Source organism: Psammomys obesus, unplaced genomic scaffold, assembly GCF_907164565.1.
Source record: "Psammomys obesus unplaced genomic scaffold, mPsaObe1.curated_primary_1811, whole genome shotgun sequence".
NCBI classification, from domain to species: domain Eukaryota; kingdom Metazoa; phylum Chordata; class Mammalia; order Rodentia; family Muridae; genus Psammomys; species Psammomys obesus.
Genome location: NW_026596225.1, coordinates 2,973,205 through 2,997,469, shown reverse-complemented (window position 1 = coordinate 2,997,469; position 24,265 = coordinate 2,973,205). Strand labels below are relative to the sequence as shown.

Here is a 24,265-nt window from a genome sequence, read left to right as displayed (position 1 = left end):
TGTGGTGTGACGCTGGGAAGGAATGGTCGCTGCTATCTCCCACACTCAGCACTGTGCTGAGCCACAGTGAAGCCTCCAAGCTTATTAAATTAACAGCTGGCGAGAGGAAGCTGGAGCCCTGACAACACTGACAAGGAACAGTGCTGAGGGGTTACAGGGCTAGTCAATCCAGACCGAGGGGCTCAGACTGTGTAGTCTTGGCACTCAGGAGGCTGAGGCAGAAGGACCATGAGTTCAAGGCTAGCCTGGGCTATACGGCCAGAACTTATCTGAAGAAAACAAATCCGGTTTATGGAAAAGTGGCCCTGAATGCTGCCTTTCTTCTTTTCTTCCCCTGATTCTTCTTACGCTTCAGGTTCTAGTTAAAGACTTGACTTATATCAACCGTGTGTCTAAGCAGCAATGGGCCAGGTGTGGTGGCATATGCCTTTAATCCCAGCACTCGAGGCAAAGGCAGGCAGATTCACATGTGTGCCATGGCAAAAAGGGAATTCTGTAAGTTCAAGTCCAACCTGGTCTACAGAGTTTCAGGAGAACCTGCTATATAGGGAGACCCTGTCTCAAAACAAACAAACAAACAAATAAAAACTTGGTCTTAAGAACTAAGGTATCGGGGCTAAGGATCAGTGCTCAGCAGTGAAGAGCACTGGCTGCCCTTCCAGAGGAAGATGTTCCATTCTCAGCACCCGTAAGGCAGCCCACAATTATAAGGGTCCAACGCCCTCTTCTGGTCTCCTTGGACCCTGCACACATGTGGTGCACAGACACATGCAGTCAAAACACCCATATAAATAAAGAAACAATAAACTAATTAATTTAATGAACAGAGAATGACTGAGCCATGAGCTAGCTGGTTCAACTCCCACAGCCTGCTCTATCCCGGAGGCGTTTCCCCTCTGTTCAGCTGGTATGCTGCTCTGGGTGATCCCTTTTGTTGGGGTGCTGAAATTCAATATGTTAGCCTCTCATGTTGACCCTGCCCATGCTCTAGCCACTTCCCCACCCAGGGCAGCTGGCTGCTTCCTCAGCCTGGCTCTCCAAGGTCAGCATGGCTCCCGGTTGCTAAATCTGGTTTGTTTTTGAGTTTCATCTCAGCAGCATTTGGCCCAGCTGACTGACGTGTCTCTCAAAACTTGGTCGTCTATTTTCTGGGGCAGTTGTTCTTTTGGTATGCTTCTTGATCTCCCTTACTGGATTCTCTGCTCTACCCTCCTCAAATGTGGGTGCGGCTCTTTTCTCCTCTTGGACCCCTGTTCCCTTTACTCTGCACGCTTTTTCAAGGTCCTAACTCCTTAGTATAACCTGAGGTCAGCAGATGGACTGTTGCGTCGGCCCTCTCAAGCTGTGGCAGAGTGTTGGCCAACAGGCTGAACAGATAATGGAGGCAGAATTGTAAAGGGATGACTTACAGTAGGCTTGTCTCCTGTCTCACACTGCTCCTCTAAATGGCCAGGTTGGTACTGCTCCTGCTTCAGTCTTCCAAGAGACAGGAGCAGAGGTGTGAACCACAATGTCCACCAGGTCAAGCTTTAGCTTGGGTTTTCTAAAGGCCACTGGCTGTGGACCCCTTAGGTGTCTCAGCAGCTTGAGGACCTGAGCTCGCTCTCCAGAATCCACAGGCTCCCTCGAGTTGCCCTCTGATCTCCACACATGGCACAGCACACGGAAACACATATACTAAAATAAAAATGTAATAACGAGACCGATGGCTTGTTGGTTCTCTTCCTGCCAGGGGGCTGCCTCCCAGGAGCCCATGAAGTCAGGACATGAAGAGAGGCGAGCCTGGAATGGCCGATGAGAACAGAGAATCATGCAGGGGTCACACTCGGGAACAGCTGATGGCTAGTTCAACTTTAGTTCCAGAGAACAAAGGTTATACACCCCTAGGGGAGTGGGGGGCCTCCAAGAATAGGTGTACATAATTGGTTGGAACTAGGCACTTCAAAGATGCTTGCTTTGCATTATACAGCACCAGCACGGTCCAATCATAAGAACAGAAGGTCAGTGCTCAACAAACATATAGGCGCAGGGAGGGGAGAGCTAGCAGGGAGCTGTGTCAGAGGCCAGAGGTCAAGTGTATTTAGGGGAGTCAGTGTCTAAAGACACCCTCCAGATGAAGTCAGGCAGAGAGCAGGGGACCCTGCCGAGGGGAGGAAGTTCTGCTTTAGCACTGAGCTCATACTGGCTGCTTCCTTTAGAGAATGGACCTGGAACAATAAGGGAAGACCAGACATAGCACCTGGGAGGCCTTTGAATCCTCCTCCTAGGAGAGGGCATGGTTCAGCCAGGGATGTTGGACAGAGAGCTCCTGGAAAATTACAAAATGGGGAAAGGTGGCTGGGGAGGAGAGTTGGAAGAAGGGATGGAGACAAAGAGACAGAGGAGAAGAAAGAGTCAGAGATGCCTTCGTGGGATCTGGCTGCTGGTGCTTCATGGGCCCTGGGTGCTGTTGGCAAAGACTGTGAACGTGAAGAAGGCAGGGACGGTGTGAGGAGCTCGTGGCTGGGCTGGCACGGCCACGTGATCCCATGTGACAGACCACAGGCTCATCTGGGCCTCCCTTCCACAGGTGGCTTGTCCTCCTGGGGGCCACTCCCCAGCAGAAAAGCCCATAACTACCCAGGTGCTAGCCCTCGGAAGGTCTAGGGAGGCTAGCCTGAGTATTCAGATAGGATGCATCTGGGGACATGCAGCTCCAGTCAGCAGCTGGGGAGGAGGCAGACAGAACGGTGGGCACATGAGATAGAAAGAGGGGCCAAATGAGGAGACAAATGCTTTTAGACACGGTTTGGTGTGAAATCCACAGCATTTTAGAACCATATCTTTCAGGATGTGTTGTCAATAATTAACTGTTTATTCTAATCATCAATCTTCCCCCAGGAAGGAAGGTATATTTTAAACATCAAAAAAACAACTTTTTTTGAAAACAGGGTCTTTTTATGGCCCTGGCTATCCTGGAACTCACCAAGTAGCCCAGGCTATCCTGGAACTCACAGAAATCCACTTGCTTCTGTCTCCCAAATGCTGACACTAACGGCATGTGCCACCATACCTGTTTAAAAAATTGCTGGGCAATGGTGGCACACACCTTTAATCCCAGCACTTGGGAGGCAGAGGCAGGAGGATCTCTGTGAGTTTCAGGCCAGCCTGGTCTACAGAGCGAGTACAGGACAGCCAAAGCTACACAAAGAAACTCTGTCTCAAACAACAAACAAAAACAAAAAAGAAAAGAAAGGAAAGCCAGGTTCACCAGGAGTACTTTGGACATGGCAGTGAAAGGATCAGACTAACTTTGTAACCTATGTTTCTTTTAATTGCCTTATAACTTACATTTTCAAGTTTTAGGCCCATGTTAATTAAAGCCTCTTAGTGCTTCTCCAGAGAGCCGAGGAATGTAAAAGTTCCTGACATTAGCCATCTGTGAGGGCAGAGATAAGGAAGAGAACAAGCAGAGATCTCTACTAAATGGAGAGAAAATCACCGGCTGGCACCTGTGAGATGAGCTTTGTTTGGAAACTGAGCCAAATGGCCCCAATCCTTCTCCTGAATAGCTCCTGACCTTTGATCCAAAGCCTATAACTCCCACTCCTCAGAACAGACACGGGATGAGTTAATCATTCTCCCACCTTTAATTGTGGCTATATCTCATATGGCAGGAAATTCCAAACTGACTTGAAAATCAGATATTTACGACAGGGCTGACCAGACCTAAGGGTGCCCAGAGCCAACCAATTATTTTAAAAGTTAAATACCTCATCCAATCATGAATTGCCAAGACCGCAACTTTTGAAAATTACCGCACTTTGTCTTTTAAAGATTTATTTATTTATTATTTATACAGTATTCTGCCCGCACACCAGAAGAGGGCACCAGATTTCATTATAGATGGTTGTGAGCCACCATGTGGTTGCTGGAAATTGAACTCAGGACCTTTGGAAGAACAGAAAGTGCTCTTAACTTCTGAGCCATCTCTCCAGCCCTCCCCCCCCCTTTTTTTTTTAAAGATTTATTTATCTGTGCTTTGTCTTTTAAAAACCCAAGGTCTTTGTCTCCCAGTGCCACTCCTTGCTGACCAGCAGGGGTGACCCCATTGCGCAACGGTAAAAACAAACCTCTTGCGATTTTGCATTGATGATTAGTTTCCTGGGTTCTCTTCATACCTTCTTAAAATTAGGCTCATGCTGGGCCTACCAGCAGTTTCTGCCTAGGGTCTGAGTCAGGCATGGATGGGAGAGAAAAAGGCTCAGGGGATGCTCAGGTTTCCATGCTAGTCCAGGCAGCCTCCACCTGCGTCCCTAAAGAGGCTGAGATCAAGTATTAAGAGATTTTGAACCCCACATTTGATTGTACCTGACTCAGTGATTCATGCCTACCCGAGCACAAACTCCAGCCTTTCCTAAACCATTCTCCCAAGATAAAGAGGCCTACACTAGGTAAGCGAGGGCTCATGACAGAACGGATGTCACAGATAAACACAGTACACAGCCCAGCGCAGGGGCACACACCTGGACTCCCAACTGCTTGGGCCCGGAGGAAGGCAGATGACACCAACTCTGGAGCTGGGGGCTGGCCTGAGCAGCAAAGTGAGACATAGTCTCAAACCAACCAACCAACCAAAACACAGCCTTGTGCTAAGTAAACACATAAGAAAAGACTTCCAGTCTGAGGCTAGACTTAAAAAGGGCAAGATGTGGACACTAAATTTTGTAGACACTAACACTCTAACTCAGGAAGGCAGGGAGGGCAGACAAAGAAGAGTGCTTCACAGTGCTGTGGTGGTGTTCCGCCAGGTATGTTTGCAGAACGGGGCCTGCTCAGCCGTTAGCCGGTTGGAGTCTGTCTTGGTCTGGTTGCTGTTGCTGAGATGAAACACCATGACCAAAGCAACCTAGGGAGGAAAGGGTTTACCGGCTCACACTTCCACATTGTGGTCCATCCCTGAAGGAAGCCAGGGCAGGGACTCCAGCAGGGCAGGAGCCCGCAGGCAGGAGCTGATGCAGCAGCCACGGAGGAGTGCTGCTTGCTGGCTGGCTCCTCATGGCCTGCTCAGCCTGCCTTCTCATAGAACCCGCCAGCCCAGAGATGGCCCCACCCACAAGGGGCTGGGTCCCTCCCTGTAAATCACTAATTAAGAAAATGTCTTACAGGTTTGCCTCCAGCTGGGTTCTTTAAGATTTCTTTATTATTTATACAGTGCTCTGCCTGCATGTACACCTGCACGCCAGAAGTGGGCACCAGGTCTCAGTGTAGATGGCAGTGAGCCGCCACCTGGTTGCTGGGAACGGAACGCCAGCCATACAGCCAGCTTTTCTTAGTTGAGGTCCCCTGCTCTCAGATGACCCTCTCTTGTGTCAAGTGTACATGAAACTATCCAGCACAATTAACACACAAACACATCACCATTAAGCTGCAATCTCTTTCATTGCTCATCCCCAAGATGACGCACATTGATATCCATATCATAACATAAAATATTTTACAGACTTAAAGGCCCCCAGCTTTACAAACTCAAACACTTTCAAACTCAGCCTTTAGCTGGACAGTGCTGACACACATCTTTAATCCCAGTACTTAGGAGGCAGAGGCAGGTGGATCACTGTGTGTTTGAGGCCAGCCTGGTCCTCAAAGTGAGTTCCAGGACAGCCAGGGCTACACAGAGAAACCCTGTTTCAAAAAACAAACAAACAAAATCGCTGTTTTGTTTTTTTTTTTTTTAATTCAAAGTTAAAAAAAATTATTTCTTTATTATGCATACACTGTTCTGCCTGCAGGTCAGAAGAGGGCATCAAATCTCCCTATAGATGGTCATGAGCCACTGAGAATTGAACTCAGGACCTTTGGAAGACCAGCCAGTGCTCTTAACCTCTGAGATGTCTCTCCAGCCCTAAGTTTTTTTGTTTCCTCTTCCTCCTCCTCCTTCTCCTCCTTCTCTTCTTCTTCTTAACCTAAAACCTCTTTTAAAATTCAGTCTTTTAACTGTGGGCTCCTGTCAAATTAAAAATAAATAGAACCTTACTTCCGGGGGAAGAGCTAAGGCACAGTCACAGCCAATGCAAAGCAAAAGCAGGGACTGTGTGAACAACACAGTGTCCATCGGGGGCTCCAGAGCTTCTGGGCTCCTCCCAGGGGCCTGAGCCACTTCGGCCTTCTGCCGCACACACAGCTTGTCTTCTGGGCTCAGCTGGCCCCACTCCACCGCTGCTGCTGTCGTAGTGGTCATTCCACGGCACTGGCATCTCCGAATCTGCTGGTGTTTGCTGCTGCACTTTCAGCCATAGCCTCTCTCGGGCTGTCTTCATGACACCAAGCCTCAGCTTCTCTGTACCTTCAGTCCTGGGCCTTCAGCTGCCCCTGAGGCTGCATCTTCACCAATGGCCTCTCCCGGCCTCTCGCAGTGCCGAGCCTCAGCTGCCCTCCTTCCTGCCTTCAAAACCGCCAGTACCACCTGGTAACTCTTACACTACCACGCTCAGCCGTCAGAGTGAGATACAACCATGGCTGCCTTTGACACAGCTTCTCTGTGCTCTCAGAAAACACTTCCAGGAGATTTCACCTCAACGATGTGGCCCCATCTTAATCACCACTCATTTCTCAGCTCCAATTGATCAGCAAAGCAACAATTTCACTTTACTAGTTCTGGTATTTTGTTAATTACAGCCCCAGCTAACCAGAACCATAGAATCTTGATTCAAAATAACAGATGACCCTGATAGAGTTTCTACGCTTCCTTCAAAAATGCCACAAGCCAGGCTTTCATCTTCTGCACTGCCCTCACCGTTCTTACCTCCCAAGCTCCCATGGAACAGCTCACGAAGCACTAAATACTCAATGGCTTTTCTTACACAAAGTTCCAAGGTCCTTCCACAGTTCTCACCAAAACATGGTCAGGTATGTCACAGCAATAGCCAACAAACTATCCTGGTACCAACTTACCTTAGTTATAGATACTGTTGCTGTGATGAGAGCAGCTATGACCAAACTTGGGGAGGAGATGGCTTATTGGGCTCACACTTCCCCATTTCAGTCCATCACTGAGGGAAGTCAGGACAAGAACTCCAGCAGGGCAGGAACCTGGAGGCAGGAGCTGATGCAGAGGCCATGGAGGGTGCTGCTTACTGTCTTGCTCCATGGCTTGCTCAGCCTGCTCTCTTATAGAACCCAGGACCTCCAGCCCAGGATGGCACCACCCACGATGGGCTGGGCCCTCTACTACCAATTCCTAATTCAGAAAATTCCCTACAGGCTTGCAAACAGCATGATCTTATGTGTAAAGTTCACATAAAACTATCCAGCACACACTTTTCTTATTTTTATATGTGTAGATACTTTGCCTATGTATCAAATGTGTGCTTAATGCCTGAGGAGGCCAGAAATGGGCATCAGATCCCTTGGAACTGGAGTTACAGTCGGTTGTGAGCCATTATGTTGGTGCTGGGAGCTGCACCCAAGTCCTCTGGAAGAGCAGCCAGTGCTCTTAACCCCTGAGCCATCTCCCCAGCCTTTAAATCTATTCCATCTACTAGGCCATGATTGCAAATCCTTTCTTTCAGTTCTCACAACTGCTTGAACTGCTCTTCAAAGCAGAATGGTTTTTAGAGTGAAATGGGTGTCTGCACTGACAATTATAAATTATTTTATAATTATAAATTAAAATTGAGCATAGTGGCGCACACCTTTGATCCTAGCAGTTGTGAGTTTGAGGCCAGGCTGGTCTGTGCAGTGAGAACTACACCGGAAAGCCAGAACTACATAGTGAGACCCTGTCTCCAAAAAATTTTTTTTGGCTAAGCAAATTGGAACATAGGGTCACTCTGCCCGACAGGTAGGGGCAGCTCACAGTTAAAGCTCCTTTGTAGCACAGCACAATGCCCTATGTTCCATCTTCAACATCAAAAATATCAAAAAGCCAATCCCAGTGACACCGTGCCTCCCTTCTCTCTTTTGGGCATTCTGCGGCGTCAGTTGTCCCTTTGTAGTAGAGCCGGAATCTGACCCCAGCTGGGCTTGTTTTGTGCTCCTAGCCACATCCACTGAGTCTGTGAAGCACTGACGAGTTAACCTTGGTCAGACTGAAGCAGGAACAGTGCGGAGCTCCCATCTCCCTTGGTAAAGAACAATTAGGTGTGTGTTGCCCTGGAGATATGGTTTGGGTCTGCCGCTCCAGGGACCCTGGTGAGCCCTGAAGATCTGTTGACACAGAACCTCAAGGTGAGCCCAGGGCCCCCGTGTCTCAACCCTCTCCTGAGCTCATCGCCCCAGCTCTCCTGTGTTTCCTCTTCCTGCTCCCCAAGGCATTCCAGCCCAGCTTGCTTTGCTCCCCTTGAGCTAAAAATAATCCCTGCTCTTCCTTCTCCCAAGAGCCTCTGCCCTCCCACGGGACACTCCCAGGCGGCAGCTCTCAGCCTGAGTGGCCACCCCTCAGGGGTAGCTTCAGATATCAAATATCAGATGTTTACGCTATGATTTGTAACAGTAGCGAAATTACAGTCAGGAAGTAGCAACGAAATAACTTATGGTTGGGGTCAGCACAGCATGAGGAACTGTACTAGAGGGTCACAGATTAGGAAGGTTGAGAACCGCTGCTCCAGCGGTCCCGCATTTGCCATAACATCCGGTTACCGTTTCTGCGTTTCTGCTCACAAAGAGACCCCTCATTTGCAGCTGTCTCCCAGCTGGACTTTTGAGCACCTGGAGGGCAATCTGTGTGTGGTTTTTGCTGTTGTTGTTTGTTTTGTTTGCTTGTTTGTTTTCAGACGGGATTTCTCTGTGTAACAAGCCCTGGCTGTCCTGGAACTTGCTCTATTGACCAGGCTGGCCTCGAACTCGCAGAGATCCACCTGCCTCAGCCTCCTGAGTGCTGGCATTAAAGGTGTGCACTGCTGTGCCTGGCTGACTGTACCCCAGCATCTAACTCAGAACCTAGGCTATACTACACGTTCAAGAGGCACTTGTTGGCACGAGGATGGGGCCTGTAACACTTCTCACTTTCCCACAGCACTTGCTGTGTAGTGCGTGCTTCCTAGACCCAACTGTCTCTCCCCTCCCTTCCGATCCTCCTGTCCTTTCTGAGCCCACCTTGGTGCAGCCCCACATCTCTCCCCTGGACCTCTCTTCAGCATCCTAGCTGGTCTCCCTGCTTCCGCACGCTCTTCTGACCTGCCCGATCCCAACATTTTAAGGAAGATTAGAAGCTGCGGAACAGTCACTTCTTGGTTCTCGAATCCCAGATCCCGCATCAAGCCCTGTAGGTCCTCCACCGCTCAAATAGGAAGCCTCACTGTGGCCCTCTGGGGGCTCCCCCTTTTTTGAACTGTACCCCTCAACACAGAGAGCTACACAGACATCCAGGTGCATGGCAAGGCCACCAGATATTCAGATAACTATCTGCGGAGTCTTGTCCAGCCATAAATGAAGAAAGAGGTGGGAGCCCCAGAATCGCTTTCAATCCCCAAGAACAAGGTGTCCTGTGCCCTGCTGGGCTGTGGCGCACTGGTGTAGTGAGAGAGCAGCCTGGCCACAGGCTCCCCCTGCAGCGCCAAAGGTTAGCAATTAACTGGGAGGAGTCTTGGGGGTAAAGTTAATTTAATGGGGAACAGAGGGAGGGCAGGTAAAGTTCTGGGGACTTTGCCCTTGACCCGAGGGTATAAAGCAGGGGTCTCTGTTCCTCATTGGACTTTCCCAAACAGCCAAGCAGGAGCTGAGACACAGGACCACAAGGTGAGCCCAGTACCCCATGTCTCAACCCTCTCCCGAGCCCATCACCCAGCTCTTCCTGTGTTTCCTCTCCCTGCTCCCCATGACACCCCCATCCCAGGCCAGCCTGCTTCGCTCCCCTGTGGTAAAACAGCCCCTGCTCTCTCTTCTCAAGAGCCCCTTACCTGCCATGGGATTCTAGTAATAGCGGTGCCTGTACCCAGGGCATCCTGTACTCATGGCACCGGTTGCCACTCGCAGCTGTCTGCCTGCTATGCTTTGAACATCCTGAAGGCAGTGGCTGTGTTTAATTACCGCTGTGCCCCAGCATCTAACTCGGAACTCAGGAAGCACTACACATCCAATAAACGCCTGCTGGGGCTGGGGTGCTTCCTAGACCCAACTGTCTCTCCTCCTCCCTTCCGATCCTCCTGTCCTCTATCCCTTCTGAGCCCACCTTGGTGCAGCCCAGCATAGCGTGCCCGCTATGCCGAGGCCCTAGGGCCCATTTCCAGCACTGCAAAGCCAAACAGCTACAACACCTGGCTGAACTGTGGCTCAGGTCCTTGACAAGCTCCTGGGCATGGTTCTCCAGGTGTGTCTGAGAATAGACACAATCACATGCCCTAAGGTGGATGTCACCTGTGTGGGTATGTGTCCCAGACACAGCAACTATCAGATTTGCTCCAACCTCTTGATATGTAGGACTCGGTGTGGGGCCCAGCATGATGTCCTATGGAGAGAGACTGGGGGGACCAGCTGTCTCCCCACTTCCAGTCCGTGGGAGACATGTGGTGCACGGGGCAGCCTTTGCTTATGTGCCCAGTCCACAGGGTGAGTGCTGTTCCCACACCTGAGGCCTGCTCGCCCTGGTTGCCTACGTCCTGCTGCCTGTCTCTCCTGGTGACACCTAATCAGCTCCCTCCTCAGTCCTGCATAGGATTCCAGGGACGCCCACCTACACCTTCTCCAGCCTGAGCCCGGTGACCCTCACAGAGCACAGCTGTCCCTATGGGGAGGTCCTGGAGTGCCATGAGCCGTTACCTGCCAAGCTGGCCCAGGAAGAGGAGCAAAAGCCAGGTGGGCCAGGTTGGGGGCCGTCAGGGGCATGGACAGTCACTGCCTTCATGCCCTGCCCACTGAGCTCATGCCTGTCCCCACCCCCAGAGCCCAGGCTGCTCCAAAAGCTTGCCCAGGTTGGCACGAAGCTCCTAAAGGTGCCCCTCATGCTGGCTTTCCTTTACTTCTTTGTCTGTTCTCTGGACGTGCTCAGCTCTGCCTTCCAGCTGGCTGGAGGTAGGCCCGGGTGGGGAGGTCAGGGGAGGGGTTTAGAAGGACCCCCGCTGATGCTGGCTCATGCTCTGCAGGGAAGGTGGCCGGTGACATCTTCAAGGACAATGCCATCCTGTCCAACCCAGTGGCGGGGCTGGTGGTGGGGATTCTGGTGACTGTGCTGGTACAGAGCTCCAGTACCTCCACCTCCATCATCGTCAGCATGGTGTCCTCTGGTTGTGAGTTGGCATGAGCAGGGAAGGCACAGGGGCTGGGGGGACAGTGCAGGGGCTGGAGGGACAGCGAAGGGGCTGGGGGGACAGTGCAGGGGCCGGGGGGACAGCGCAGGGGCCGGGGGGACAGTGCAGGGGCCTGGGGGGACAGTGCAAGGGACAGTGCAGGGACAGTGCAGGGACAGTGCAGGGACAGTGCAGGGCCTGGAGGGACAGTGCAAGGGACAGTGCAGGGACAGTGCAGGGGCCTGGGGGACAGTGCAGGGGCCTGGGGGACAGTGCAGGGCCTGGAGGGACAGTGCAAGGGACAGTGCAAGGCCTGGTACTTCAGGCTGAGGGCAGAAGTGTGGGCAGGAGACTGAGGGCAAGTGGGACTCCAGCATCTCCTGCACTGTCTCCAAAGCAAGAGGGGCTTCCAGGAGCTGGGGAGCATGACAGGGGAGCATGGCTCCTGGGAGGCTCACCTCCACCCACCCACACAGCCACACAGCAAAGCCAGAGGAAATCAGTCCGTAAAAACCATCACGGGACATGCGATTTATTGCAAAGAATTGACTTTCATGACCGTGTGGCTGGGCGCTCAAGTCTGACACTTTAGGAGTGAGCGATTTGGAAGGGCAGGCTAGGCGTGCAGGCAGAAGCCAGGCCTGTGAGCCGCAGGAAGCATCACTTTTACACTGGAGGCTCCTGCACCTCCCTGGATGAGGCCTGCCCAGACCAGTGGGCATAATCTCCCTTACCTGGGGCTGAGGAGCCCCAGTGGGTGAGGGCCTGCTCCATGCTGGGAAGGCGCTAAACTTCCGGCGCTCACAGAGGCTGGGCACAGGGGCACACAGGAGGGGGCAGGGGCAGATTGCTGCCCTGCTGGTTGACACCCAGCGCCATGTTACGCAAGGGGCGCTGTCACGTGATAATGAGGCAGAGAACAATAGCGCAGGACGCTTGAATGCTTCTGGCCTCCGCATCTTCACACACACACACGCACACACACACAGACGTGTGCACACAGATAGATGTGCCCTCGAATACGCACATGTGTGTGCACGCACAAGAATAATCTTTACTTAAAGTCAACTGGATGTCATAGGCAGGCTAGCCAAGTTGACACATAAAACCAACCCTCACACTTGCACAAACTGTGGACAGCACAAGGTGTGAGTTTTCAAAATTCACTCTTATTCACAAGTTCACCCTGCCTAATGCATGGGTGTACCCTGGCCAGAGTGCGTTCGTGTTGCCAGATAGAGGTATGCTCACACATGCATAATTACACAGCTCATGCACACAAAGACCTGTGAGGCTCAGCCGAGGGAGCCAGGGTACACTGGAAAAGGCTGCCTGGGGCTGGGGCTGGGGCTGGGGCTGGGGCTGGGCCTGGGCCTGGCCGGTGGGGCTGGGGCTAGGGCTGGGGCTGGGGCTAGGGCTGGGGCTGGAGCTGGGGCTGGGGCTGGGCCTGGCCGGTGGGGCTGGGGCTGGGGCTGGGGCTGGGGCTGGGGCTGGGGCTGGGGCTGGGCCTGGGCCTGGGCCTGGCCGGTGGTTAGGGCCGAGTCACCTGAGAGGCTCCTCTCTGGCCAGTGCTGGAGGTGAGCTCTGCCATCCCAATCATCATGGGCTCCAACATCGGCACCTCCGTCACCAACACCATCGTGGCGCTGATGCAGGCGGGGGACAGGACTGACTTCAGGCGGTGAGTGGGGTCGAGCGCTTGCCGGGGAGGGGGCAGGACTGGGTGCCAGGCCCTCAGCGTGGGCACGCGGGTCCAGCTGCCCTGCAACGTGGCGCCCCTGTGCAGGGCCTTTGCAGGGGCCACGGTGCACGACTGTTTTAACTGGCTGTCCGTCCTGGCCCTGCTGCCGCTGGAGGCCGCCACAGGCTGCCTGCACCGTCTCACTGCGCTTGTGGTTGCCTCCTTCAACATCCGCGGTGGCCGCGATGCCCCTGACCTTCTCAAGGTCATCACAGAACCCTTCACAAGGCTCATCATTCAGGTGAGGGACGGGACCCAGCATGGGGTGGACAGGTCTGGAATAGTGAGTATCCCTGTCTACATCCATATCTCTGCCTCTCTCTGTCTTTCTGTCTCTCTATCTCTGTCTCTCTCTGTCTTTCTGTCTCTGTCTGGCTCTGTCTCTGTCTCTGTCTGTCTCCCTCTCTTCTGTCTGATTATCTGTCTGTCTCTCTGTCTCTCTCTCGACATCGTGCTCCAGCTGGACAAGTCTGTGATCACCAGCATTGCTGTGGGGGACGAGTCCCTGAGGAATCACAGTCTCATCCGGATTTGGTGCTACCCAGACCCAACAGAGGTGAGTTTCGGAGTACGGTAAGATGACCCCTCCACCTTCTTTAGACAGTTGCCTGTTTGTTTCATAGGCCTTGGGGATCCTTTAGTGAGGAGAGAGCCTGTGTGTACGCCTTTCCTACGCCGCTATACCCGCGACAAACACTGGAGTCCCACTGGGCCGCACACACTGCTTCGAGCAAACATCAACTGTACTTTAGTGCAACTGTACTTTGGCCCAGTGGTTTTCAAAAAGCTGCTGTTCCTCAGACAAACAGCGACAGTACCACCCAGGAACCGACTAAAGATGAAAACTAGACATAGAGTAAAGAGAATCTGCTGCATAGTGCCTGTACATCCTTCCTAGACCAACTGAGTCAGAAGGAAATCGACAGGAATGGCGCAGTGCCCAAACTCCAACTTGCCCTCCAACTCCCCGTGCTCAAGTTTGGAAACCATGGCTCAAGCTTAACCCTTTAGCTTCACAGGCTGCAGAAGGCTAACTTGCCTGGGACTACCCTGCTATGGGGACACTGGGGCCAGCCTCACAGTACTGCCTAGAGACATGAGCAGAGAAGGGGAGGGGAGGGAGCTACAGAGATACTGAGAAAATTGGACCCCAGGATTCTGGCTAGGGAGCGAGAAAGTGGCTTTCACACTTGGTGGCCCCCTGAGGGACAGTGGTTACCAGGTGCTGGCGGGGGCTCTTTCGCCCAGAGCCACGAGTCCCTTATCCTGCTGCATTATTTCTGCTCCTTCTACTGCCCAGCGAGAAGGACCGCTCAGATTGGTTGGGCGTTCGTTGGGCATTCATGGATCAGCCACTAGGCCTATGGTACAAGGCATAATAGCCAGGCGATTAGGCGAAAGCAAGTGGGCGATTACACTTTCTCACTCAGCCATAAAAGGAAGAAAACACCTCACCAAACCACAGTCCTCCAAATTTGCTTCTCCTTAATTATTACATACGAGAAATGGCTCCATTTAGAAAAGCTACGGGGAAATCCAAAGAGCACTGTGGAGTTGCAGCCCCCACCCCCCCACACACCGGGGAATGGTCCCAGACCTTACAGCGGCACTCACAGAAAATACTCCATCAACTCGGCCTGTGATGTCCTGAGCGTCACACAGCACCAGCTCTGCGCTTCTGGGAGTTCAAGGCAGCTTGACGATAAAAAGCCCACGTGGACAGCTTTGATGCTGGCTCTGTGATCTCCCTGACATGTCAGCTACCTTCTCCTGAGCTCTCCGGCACTCTCAGGCAAGCCCTGTGACTCACTGTGGCCTCACAAATCGCAGCCCAGATAGAGGAGGAGAAATCACACACTGATCTGAGAAGAAGAAAAGCCTCGGAGAGATTTCCAGCCTGCCATCTGTCCTGGGCAAGTCTCTACCTGTAGTGAACCTCCTCGCCTACCGTACTCCCAAGAGCAAGACTGGCCGGGTGAGCCACGCTACACAGACAGGACGCTTCAGTCGTGTGAGGTAACCGTGAGCTCCCTCAGCTGGGCCTGAGGCTCTTTGATGTTTCAGCGGTTGCTTGCCAGGGTTTCAGGTCCCCGACCCAGCAAGAAACCTTTCTGTGTAACAGCAGGTTGCATCACTTGGCTTGGAGGTAAGGCTGGATCTGAGGGCCCTGCCTTCCTGCCTCCCTCTGGCCCCGTCCCCTGCAGGACTATGACTCAGCCGCCTCATGTGCTCCTGGGCTGTGCTTTGGTGACTCCTTTTTTTTTTTTTTTTACCACCACCCCCTCTTTGGCCTCAAAGTCCCCCCCTCCTTTTTTTCAACTCTTCATGGCTGTCAGCCTTTACCACACTGGACCAGACATTGATTAAACCAGTCTCCAGAGGACAGATGCCACCCAGGGCAGGGTAGGAGCTCTCCAGACAGGGAAAGTAAAACAGGCCATTTGAGTGTTGGACACTTCTGGACGACCAGGGAGCTGGTGTTAACCTTGGTAGCCCACCTGTGAGTCACACGTCAACTGACAACTGTACCTCCTGGTTTAAACAGCATCTCTGGCGGATGGCTGCTGGGGACGGCTGTTACTACACCCCCACTCTGAGATAGCAGACAGCCTCCCTCGGACAGGCGCAGCGGCTGCCTGGGTTATGGTCCTCTAACGGAGGAGAAGTCTCGATCCTGACAGAATCCTAACTCCTCATGCAGCTGCTTCTTACAGACTGTGGCCTGAGGCGCCTCCAATCTGTACCCATCTCTCCGCCCCCGGCAACCGGACTGCAGATGCGCTGAGACGTTCTCATTTCAGCCACCAGATGGCGCTGCTGGCCCAGGGCGCTCCTGCTTCCAGGAGAACAAAGGCTCCACTGCTACCATACCCCAAGAGGGAAAGCGATTGTGCAAGCCCACATCCTCTGCGGTTCCCTCCTGAGGAAGGGCCCTTTGTGAACTTAATCACCTTCTTCAGTTCCCAGAAGCATCTAGGGTGTCCCTGAAGGCTCTTAAACACCAACTCCCTCTTCCCAGATGCTCTCAAGAGCCTGTGGGGAACAGAAGATGGCATTAGGGACCTTGTGTTGGGAGACAACCGAAGCCCAGGAGGTTGACTGTAGGTGCAGCTCCGTGTCACACAACTGAGGGCGACTCTGCCACAGCGTGAGCCTGGGGCTATGGCACACGTTTGCTGTTTTCCCTTTAACGTTTCCACTCCACTCCCTCAATCTCTGCTCTACCCCAGACAGGATGGACACATCTTGGGCACATGACCAGCTCGGGCTCCCAACTCTGCTAATTAGGCCAGAGTTGCTAGCTTTTCCTCTGCCCTGTAAGATCTCCCCAAAGGGTCTCTCCCCTCCATGCCTCCTGGCCTGGCTTGATGGTGGACCCTCCCAGTCACTCCTGCTGTCTCTGTAGTCCCCTCTTAAACTTTGGGGGCCCTGATTCCCTTTCTGGGCTCAGCTAAGGCCACATCTCCAGGAAGAAAGGTCAAGGTCCCAGAACCCCATGGGAGGGTGATGAATGAGGTCAAGGTTCAACCTCTAGCCCCAAAATGCAAATAAACAACAGGATCCCCAGCCCCCTGTCCTGCCCTGCCCAGTCAACCCTAAGGTAGGACCAACGCCAAGCTCCTCACCCCCCTCTGGCCTCTATAAGGTCCACAAATCCTATCCCTAGGAGGCTCCAGGATGCAGCTCAGAGAAGGCCAGTGAAGCAGATACACATCTCAGGTCGTCTGCTTCCCAGGGCTTTGGCAGCCTCCAGGAAGGCCCCCCAAACCCCTCCCCAAAGGGCTGGGATGCACAAGTGTGTTTGCAGGAGCTCCAGAAGGGAAGTGGTCAGTGTCCCATCCAGGAAGCTCAGGTCACCTGGAGCCTGCAGTAGGCCAGACCCTGAAGCGAGGAGCTTATGCAGATTTTCTCCTGTGACCTTACATTGCTATTATCCCAATTTATCTTTTCTGGAGATTTCTTTTATGTGCAGTGGTGTTCCACCTGGAGGTATGTCTGTGTAAGCGTGAGGGATCCCCTGGAACTGGAGTCACAGAGCTGTGAGCTGCCGTGTGGGTGCTGGGAGGTGAACCTGGGTCCGCTGGAAAAGCAACCCGAGCTCTTAACCTTGGAGCCCCTTACTATCCCAGTTTAAGTGGGCTCGGAAAGGTGGTATGAATGGCCCCCGGTAGCTGGTATAAAAGCAGATTTGGACTCAGCAAACACCTAGCTCTCCCTGTGACTAAGCGCCATTCTCTCCCTATCAGATCAGCGTTCCCCTTGCTTCATTAGCCTAGGGTTTGTTTTATACAGTGTTCTGTCTGCATGTGTGCCTACACACCAGAAGAGGGCACCAGATCTCACTAGAGATGGTTGTGAGCCACCATGTGGTTGCTGGGAATTGAACTCAGGACCTCTGGAAAAACAGCCAGTGTTCTTAACCTCTGAGCCACCTCTCCAGCCCCTTGTTTTATTCTTAAGACAAGATCTCACTCTAGTCTGGGCTGTCTTTAACTTCATGGCAATCCTCCTGCCTCAACTTCTCAAGTGCCTGTCTAGATTTCTGTTCTAGCAGATGATTTTTATCTGATTTCTTGCCTAGAGTGCTGGCCTCCAGGCTTCATGGTGCCCCAAGGCCCAGATTTAGAGAAGTGGGAATAAGGGCTGGGCACACAGCCCTGCTGAAGGGAACACATCTCACAAACACACATTAGAACCAGCCGCCAGAACCAGACCCTGCCATCATCACACCAGGGTTTGTTGTTTGGTCTGTTCAGGTTCTGCTTTTGTGATGTTGAGAACGGAACCAGGGCCCTGCCTGTATAGACAAGGGCTGTGTCACTCGCCCAACCCAGCCTGACCATATATTCTTTACATGACACGTGGTTTAGAGCAGAACCTAAAGAAGCTATAAACATCAGCATGGCAGCACCTCGCCTGAGCCTGTGACCTTAGCTTCTCCACAGCCACACCCATGCTCTCCTCCCATCACAGCTGTGGGATTCTCTGAGCCAGCGGGAAAATAAGGCCTCTGGGCTTCATTTGCAACATCCAGGGAAGCTACAGATTAGTACCCTACAAAGCGGAAGGACAGTTCTGCCGGCCTGGGAGCTCCGCTTCCCAGAACTTTAAAGTGTGTCTCTTTAGGCCTAATGACATAGGCCTATGAATCCCAAGTACTTAGGAGGCTGAGGCAGGACCATGGCAAGCCCAAGGCCTATCGGGACAATTTAGTGAGACCCTGTCTCAAAATTAAAAAAAAAAAAAAAAAAAAAAAAAAAGAAATAAGAATTTGGGATGTAGCTCAGTTGTGGAATTTTTGCCTAATATATGCGAGTGTCTAAGTTCAATCCACAGTACTGGGGAAAAAAGAGAAAAGAAAAAGGAAAGAAGGAAGGAAGGAAGAGAAAAAGGTATCTCAGAGCAGCTACAATGCATAGAAATTGAGCAGAAAGCTCCGGAACTGTGGTTTTTCTTCTAGAACAGGTGGCGGGGCCACTGTGGGACGCACCCTGGATGGTGGCAGAGACCTGGAGCTGAGCATCTGCCGTCTCTGCAGACCTACCACCTTCATGTGCAGCCCGGCCCATAATTTAGGGCACCGCCTGACCGGCCTTTTGTCCCCTTGACCTGGGGACTTCCCTCACAGAAGGTCCAGAAAGAACTGTGGGGGCCAGACCCTCTGTCCTCACCCACCTTCCTTCCACGTGGACCCCCAAGGGCAAGGCATTGAGCCAGGGCAGGATGACTCTTGGGCTAGGTGAGCTCTAGGGAGACCATGGGGAAGGAACTAAGGAAGAAGGCATGGAGACAGGAACTGGTAAAAACTGGCAAGGATGGTAAGGGTTTCAGGAAAGGGTTGTGGATACAACTGAGAGGTGATAGTAGGGACCCAGACAAGCTACTGAACTGGTGATTTGGGGTCCCCCTGGTCCCAAGGGTAGCCAGGTCAGGGGGTAATGGGGTAGAATATTTGGTGCATTCCTGAGTGGGAAGCATTTCAACCTCACCTCCTCTACAGAGGAAATGGGCTCAGTGCAGGCAAGCAACGTGCTCGTCATCGCAGAGCCGAAACCCATCTCCAGCTCTCCCCTCTTAGCTCCCTCTTGCTCCTACCCCAGGCTGCGCTCTTCTACATTCTTCTCTAAGTCACCTTCCTCTGAATCTAGGCTTCCACTTCTGTGTCCAGGGCAGAGGCCAACGCCAGCCTTGCAAATACCACCAGGGAGAAATGTGAGTACCTACCACACCCGTGGGGGAGGGCATAGCTGAGTCATGCCTGGGGCTGGGCACTGCTGTGCCCGGCTGCAGGAAAGGCAGCTGACCTCTGGGCTTACTTCAGTTCCTGGCACAGACGCTAAAGGAGCTTGGTGTGGGGGTCTTACTCTCGCCACCTAGCGGGTTGGCACAGGTGGGAAGCAGGGCAAGCATGCAGCGGCCTCCTACTGCTCTTTCAGGCAACCATATCTTTGTGGACACGGGGCTGCCAGACTTGGCTGTGGGGCTCATCCTGCTGGCTGGCTCCCTGCTGGTTCTGTGCAGTTGTCTCATCCTCCTTGTCAAGATGCTCAACTCTCTGCTCAAGGGCCAAGTGGCCAACATCATCCAGAAGGTCATTAACACAGGTGAGCTGGCCCAGACGAGCCCTTTCAGGGGTTCTAAATCCACCACTATCATCCTTGAGCCTCAGTTTTCCCTAAGAATGGAGAAGGGCTGGGGCCAGGTCATCCTGGAGGCTCATCATCTGGAGATGCCAACACCCAGAACACGGCAACCATTTCCAGCTGTTGCATCATCTAGTGGATGGGCATCCTGAGAAGTCACATTTTGCTTTGGTTTGGGTTTTCAAGACAGGGTTTCTTTGCATAGCCCTGGCTATCCTGGAACTCAGTTTACAGAGCAGGATGGCCTTGAACGCACAGAGATCCATCAGTGTGTTGGGCCTGAAGGTGAGCACCGCCACGCACGGCTCCCGTTTTGATTTTATTTGTTCTGGATTTTTCAAGGCATGGTTTCACGATGCCATGATGCCCTTAGACCTTGCTATGCAGCCTAGGCTGGTCCAGAACTTCTGATGCTCTGGCTCTGACTTCCCAAGTGCAAGGACGGCAACCATGCATGACCATGTCTACCTAGAAACCTCTGTTTAACCAACAAACAGACAGTAAACCCCTGCTCTGTGCCGCAGGAGGCAGGAGTGAGGCAGAGAGAGACGGGTCCTTGATCCCAGGATCTCAGACTTGTGAGATCCCTCACAGAGCTAGGCACCCAGGCTGTGCTGGGCTGTGTCCCAATTGGCGACAATGCAGTAGGGCTAATTAGTTATTATCTGCAGGTCCACCACTTCCTCACGTGACCTGGGTGGTCTGTCATCTCTGTCACCAGCCAAACCTGGGCCTTCCTCAGGGGGCCCCTCACTTTATTCTCAGTAGATGAGGAAGGAAGGCATGTGGGGAAGACAAGCAAGGAAAGTAGATAAGTGAGGACACAGGAAATCCATCCGGCAACACAACAGAACGGACGAGGCTGTTTCTGTAGGTGCTGGGTGCTCTCTGTGGACACCATTGAGCAAGCAGAGACCTGCAGAAGGGGTGAAATGTGTGTGAAGGGCCCAGATGGGTGGCACACGATTGGAATCCCAGCACTCAAAAACCGCACACAGGAGGATTTGGAGGCTAGCTCAGGCTTTAAAGTGAGGCCTTGTCTGAACAAACAAGACAGGTTTTTGTTTTGTTTTTGTATAGCCCTGGCTGTCCTGGAACTAGCGATGTAGACCAGGCTGGCCTCTAACTCACAGAGATCTGTGTGCCTCTGTCTTCCAAGTGCTGGGATTAAAGGCAGGTACCACCACCACCCAGCTTTTTTTTTTTTTTTTTTTTTTTTAAGGGGGAAGGAGGGTCTCAGTATATACTTTTAGCTAGCCTGGAACTCACTATGTAGACCAGGCTGGCCTTGAACGCAGAAACTTGCTTGTCTCTGCCTCCCCAGTACAGGGATTAAAGGCACGCTCCACTAACATTAACTTGGAAGAGGGCTGGAGTGCTGGCTCAGCCAGTTCTGTGTTTGCTTACAAGCCTTAGAACCCGAGTCGGATCCTCATAACGCACATAAAAAGCCAGAGATCAGGTGCCTGCCAGCACTACCAGTGCTATGAGGTGGAGACAGGGGAATACCCTGTCTGACTGGCCAGCCAGTCCACCCACTTGATGAAATCCAGGTTGGGTAAGAGACAGCAGGGCAGTGGCGGCACACGCCTTTGATCCCACACTTGGGAGGCAGATGCCGGCAAGTCTTTAGGAGGTCGAAGCCAGGCGTGGTCTGAATGGAGAGTTCCAGGACAGCCAGGGCTACAAAGAGAAACCCTGTCTCAACACCCCTCCCCAAAAGACACAGAGAGATAAAGATGTACAAAATTGACCTCTGACTTTCACACAGAGAGAAATAAATAAATATGGAGGAAGCCAGATGTGACTCACAACTGTAATCCCTGCGCTTGGAAGGCTGAGGCAGGAGGATTACTGAGAGTCTGAACTATAGAATGAAACCTTAACTCACTGCCACCCCCCCCCAAAAAAAAACCCTTTACATAAGACAACCAGTAGGTGAAGGCTAGAACTACTTCTCAGTGATGAAGCATTCATTCAGCAAACCTGTAGCTCAGGGGTTCCAGGCCCAACACTGATAATAAAACTATGAAGGGCATTCTGGGGGCTCAGAAAGGGCAAAGGGAGGAGCTCGGGGTGGGCCAGCGGGTACTGTGCACCCCTGAGACCCTGATCTGCAGACCAGTCAGCCACGAGTCAAAAATATTTCAGAAAATAACTGCATCTGCCTTGAAGCGGAACAGTAATTTTTCCTTAAACCATACAGCATAAACAAATCTTTGTGCCTTTGTAATGTTTTTGTCTGCTTGCTTGCTTGCTTGTTTGTTTGTTTGAGACAGGGTCTTACAAGGCAGCCCTGGCTGATACGGAACTCACTGTGTAGACAAGGCTGGCCTCAACCTCATAGAAATCCACTTGCCTCTGCTTTTTGAGTGCTGGAATTAAAGGCGTGCACCATCACCCGGTTATACTGCTTTTTTTTTTTTTTTTTAAATAATCATCACTCCATTCTGCGTGTGGGTGGGCGTGTGTGTGCGGTGTGAAGGTCAGACCCCAACTTGCACCAGGTGGTTCTCTCCTTCTGCCATGCCCATCCCGGGGTACAGCTCAGGTCATCGGGCTCAGCCGCTGTGACAGGCGCAGGCTCCCTGTATTGGGATGATGGATCTAGACAGGCCTCACACGGCAGCATGTGCGTTGTAACAGGCAAACACTTCACTACCTTAGAGAAGCTACGATGCCGGTGTCCACCGGCCTCCTTGGCCAGATCCCCTCGGAGCTAGACACGGAAGAGAACCCTGCGTCAGCTGGGGCAGCTACAGCAGTGGCACACGAGAGTGGAATAGCCCGAGTATGAAAGCTCTGTGCTCAAGAGAGCAAGCAGGGCAAAGGGAAGCTGTTACAAGCGAGCAGGGGGCAGTTTGGTTTTCCCGGAGGAGCTACCGCCAGAGCGCCTCTTCCCTAAAGCAAGGCCTGTTCTCCCACGGCCTCTCATGGGTTCCTTTCAGACTTTCCAGCCCCCTTCACCTGGGTCACAGGCTACTTTGCCATGGTCGTGGGTGCCAGCATGACCTTCATTGTCCAGAGCAGTTCTGTGTTCACGTCAGCCATGACCCCACTCATCGGTGAGTGCCAGTGCCGGGCAGCAGCGGGGCGGGTGCCCAGGGAAAGGGCTAGAGAGGCTGACGCCCGCTCTCCGCCCGCCAGGCCTGGGAGTCATCAGCATCGAGCGGGCCTACCCGCTCACACTGGGCTCCAACATCGGCACCACCACCACAGCCATTCTGGCAGCCCTGGCCAGCCCCAGGGAGAAGCTGCCCAGCTCCTTTCAGGTATGAGGGCACTGCGGAACAGTGGGGGCATACATCAGTCTGCTGAGGTTGCCGCTCACTCCCTGGAAATTGCTATGGACAAAGCAGATTTCAGGCCGCTCTCAAGACCCTGGCTCTAATCTGAGCCAGTGCCACACTCTATCAGTAAACGGTTGGGGCCACACTGTGGTAGTGTGCAGCCAGAGAGGCCCGGCCCGGGTCTGGAGGCCAAGGGTGCATGGAACTCGGCCACGGGGAGTCTGCTCAGGAGCAAAACAGCTGATGATATGCTGACCAATTAGAAGCCAGGAGCGGGCAAGCCAGAAATGAAATTAACCTTTAGTGGCTGCTAAAGTCAGGCATGGGAGTACACGCCTGTAATCCCACCACGATGCTGGTGTCCGCTGGTGTCCACTGGCCTCCTTGGCCAGATCCCCATGGAGTTAGACACGGAAGAGAACCCTTGGCCAAAGGCTCCAAGTCAGCCTGGTGTGTTAGAAAGACAAGATTTGTTTGGTTTTTTTTTTGAGACAGGGTTTCTCTGTGTAGCCTTGGTTATCCTGGCCTCGCTTTGTAGACCAGGCTGGCCTCTAACTCACAGAGATCCACCTGCCCCTGCCTCCCTGAGTGCTGTGATCACAGACATGTGCTCCTGCGCCCGGCTGAGAGGCAAGCTCTTTAGTTGCTGGGGTGTAGCTGAGGAGTAGACGGAAGGGCAGTCAATAGGACACACGTGGAACGCCCAGCACGCTTGTCTGAAAACCCAGACTGGCTGGAGTCCATCAGCCCCAGAGGTTTTCTCCGGCCCCGCTCACGTGGGGCCTATTACCCAGCCACTGCGCTGGCCTGATCACTTCCGGCCTCCCTCCTGCAGATCGCCCTCTGCCACTTCTTCTTTAACATCTTGGGCATCCTGCTGTGGTACCCGCTGCCCTGCACGCGCCTGCCCATCCGCATGGCCAAGGCGCTGGGCAAACGCACCGCCAAGTACCGCTGGTTCGCCGTCCTCTACCTCCTCGTGTGCTTCCTGCTTTTGCCCTCCCTGGTGTTTGGCATTTCCATGGCGGGCTGGCAGGCTATGGTCGGCGTGGGCGCGCCCTTCGGCGCCCTGCTGGCCTTCGTGGTGCTCGTTAACGTCCTGCAGAGCCGAAGTCCCGGGCACCTGCCCCGGTGGCTGCGGACCTGGGACTTCCTGCCGCGCTGGATGCGCTCCCTGCAGCCGCTGGACCGCCTCATCACACGGGCCACCCTGTGCTGCGCCAGGCCTGAGCCCCGCTCACCCCAGCTTCCCGCCAGAGTCTTCCTGGAGGAGCTCCCGCCCGCCACGCCCTCGCCCCGCCTGGCACTGCCCGCTCACCACCTCGCCACCCGCCTCTAGGCTGCGGGCCCAGACTACTGCCTGGAGCAGGCAACGCGGTTCTCACG

General features: G+C 53.2%; 1 protein-coding gene across 1 annotated transcript; it reads left to right on the top strand.

The window, feature by feature from the left end:
* The first annotated feature begins 10,418 nt into the window (after positions 1 to 10,418).
* Positions 10,419 to 24,218, top strand: Slc34a1 (solute carrier family 34 member 1). Its single transcript, XM_055595856.1, has 12 exons — positions 10,419 to 10,527; positions 10,624 to 10,773; positions 10,861 to 10,989; positions 11,061 to 11,204; positions 12,774 to 12,885; positions 12,991 to 13,186; positions 13,406 to 13,501; positions 19,095 to 19,158; positions 19,383 to 19,550; positions 22,538 to 22,654; positions 22,737 to 22,861; positions 23,715 to 24,218. The coding sequence occupies exons 1-12, from the start codon at positions 10,419 to 10,421 to the stop codon at positions 24,216 to 24,218; spliced, it is 1,914 nt and encodes a 637-aa protein (XP_055451831.1).
* The last annotated feature ends 47 nt before the right edge of the window (positions 24,219 to 24,265 follow it).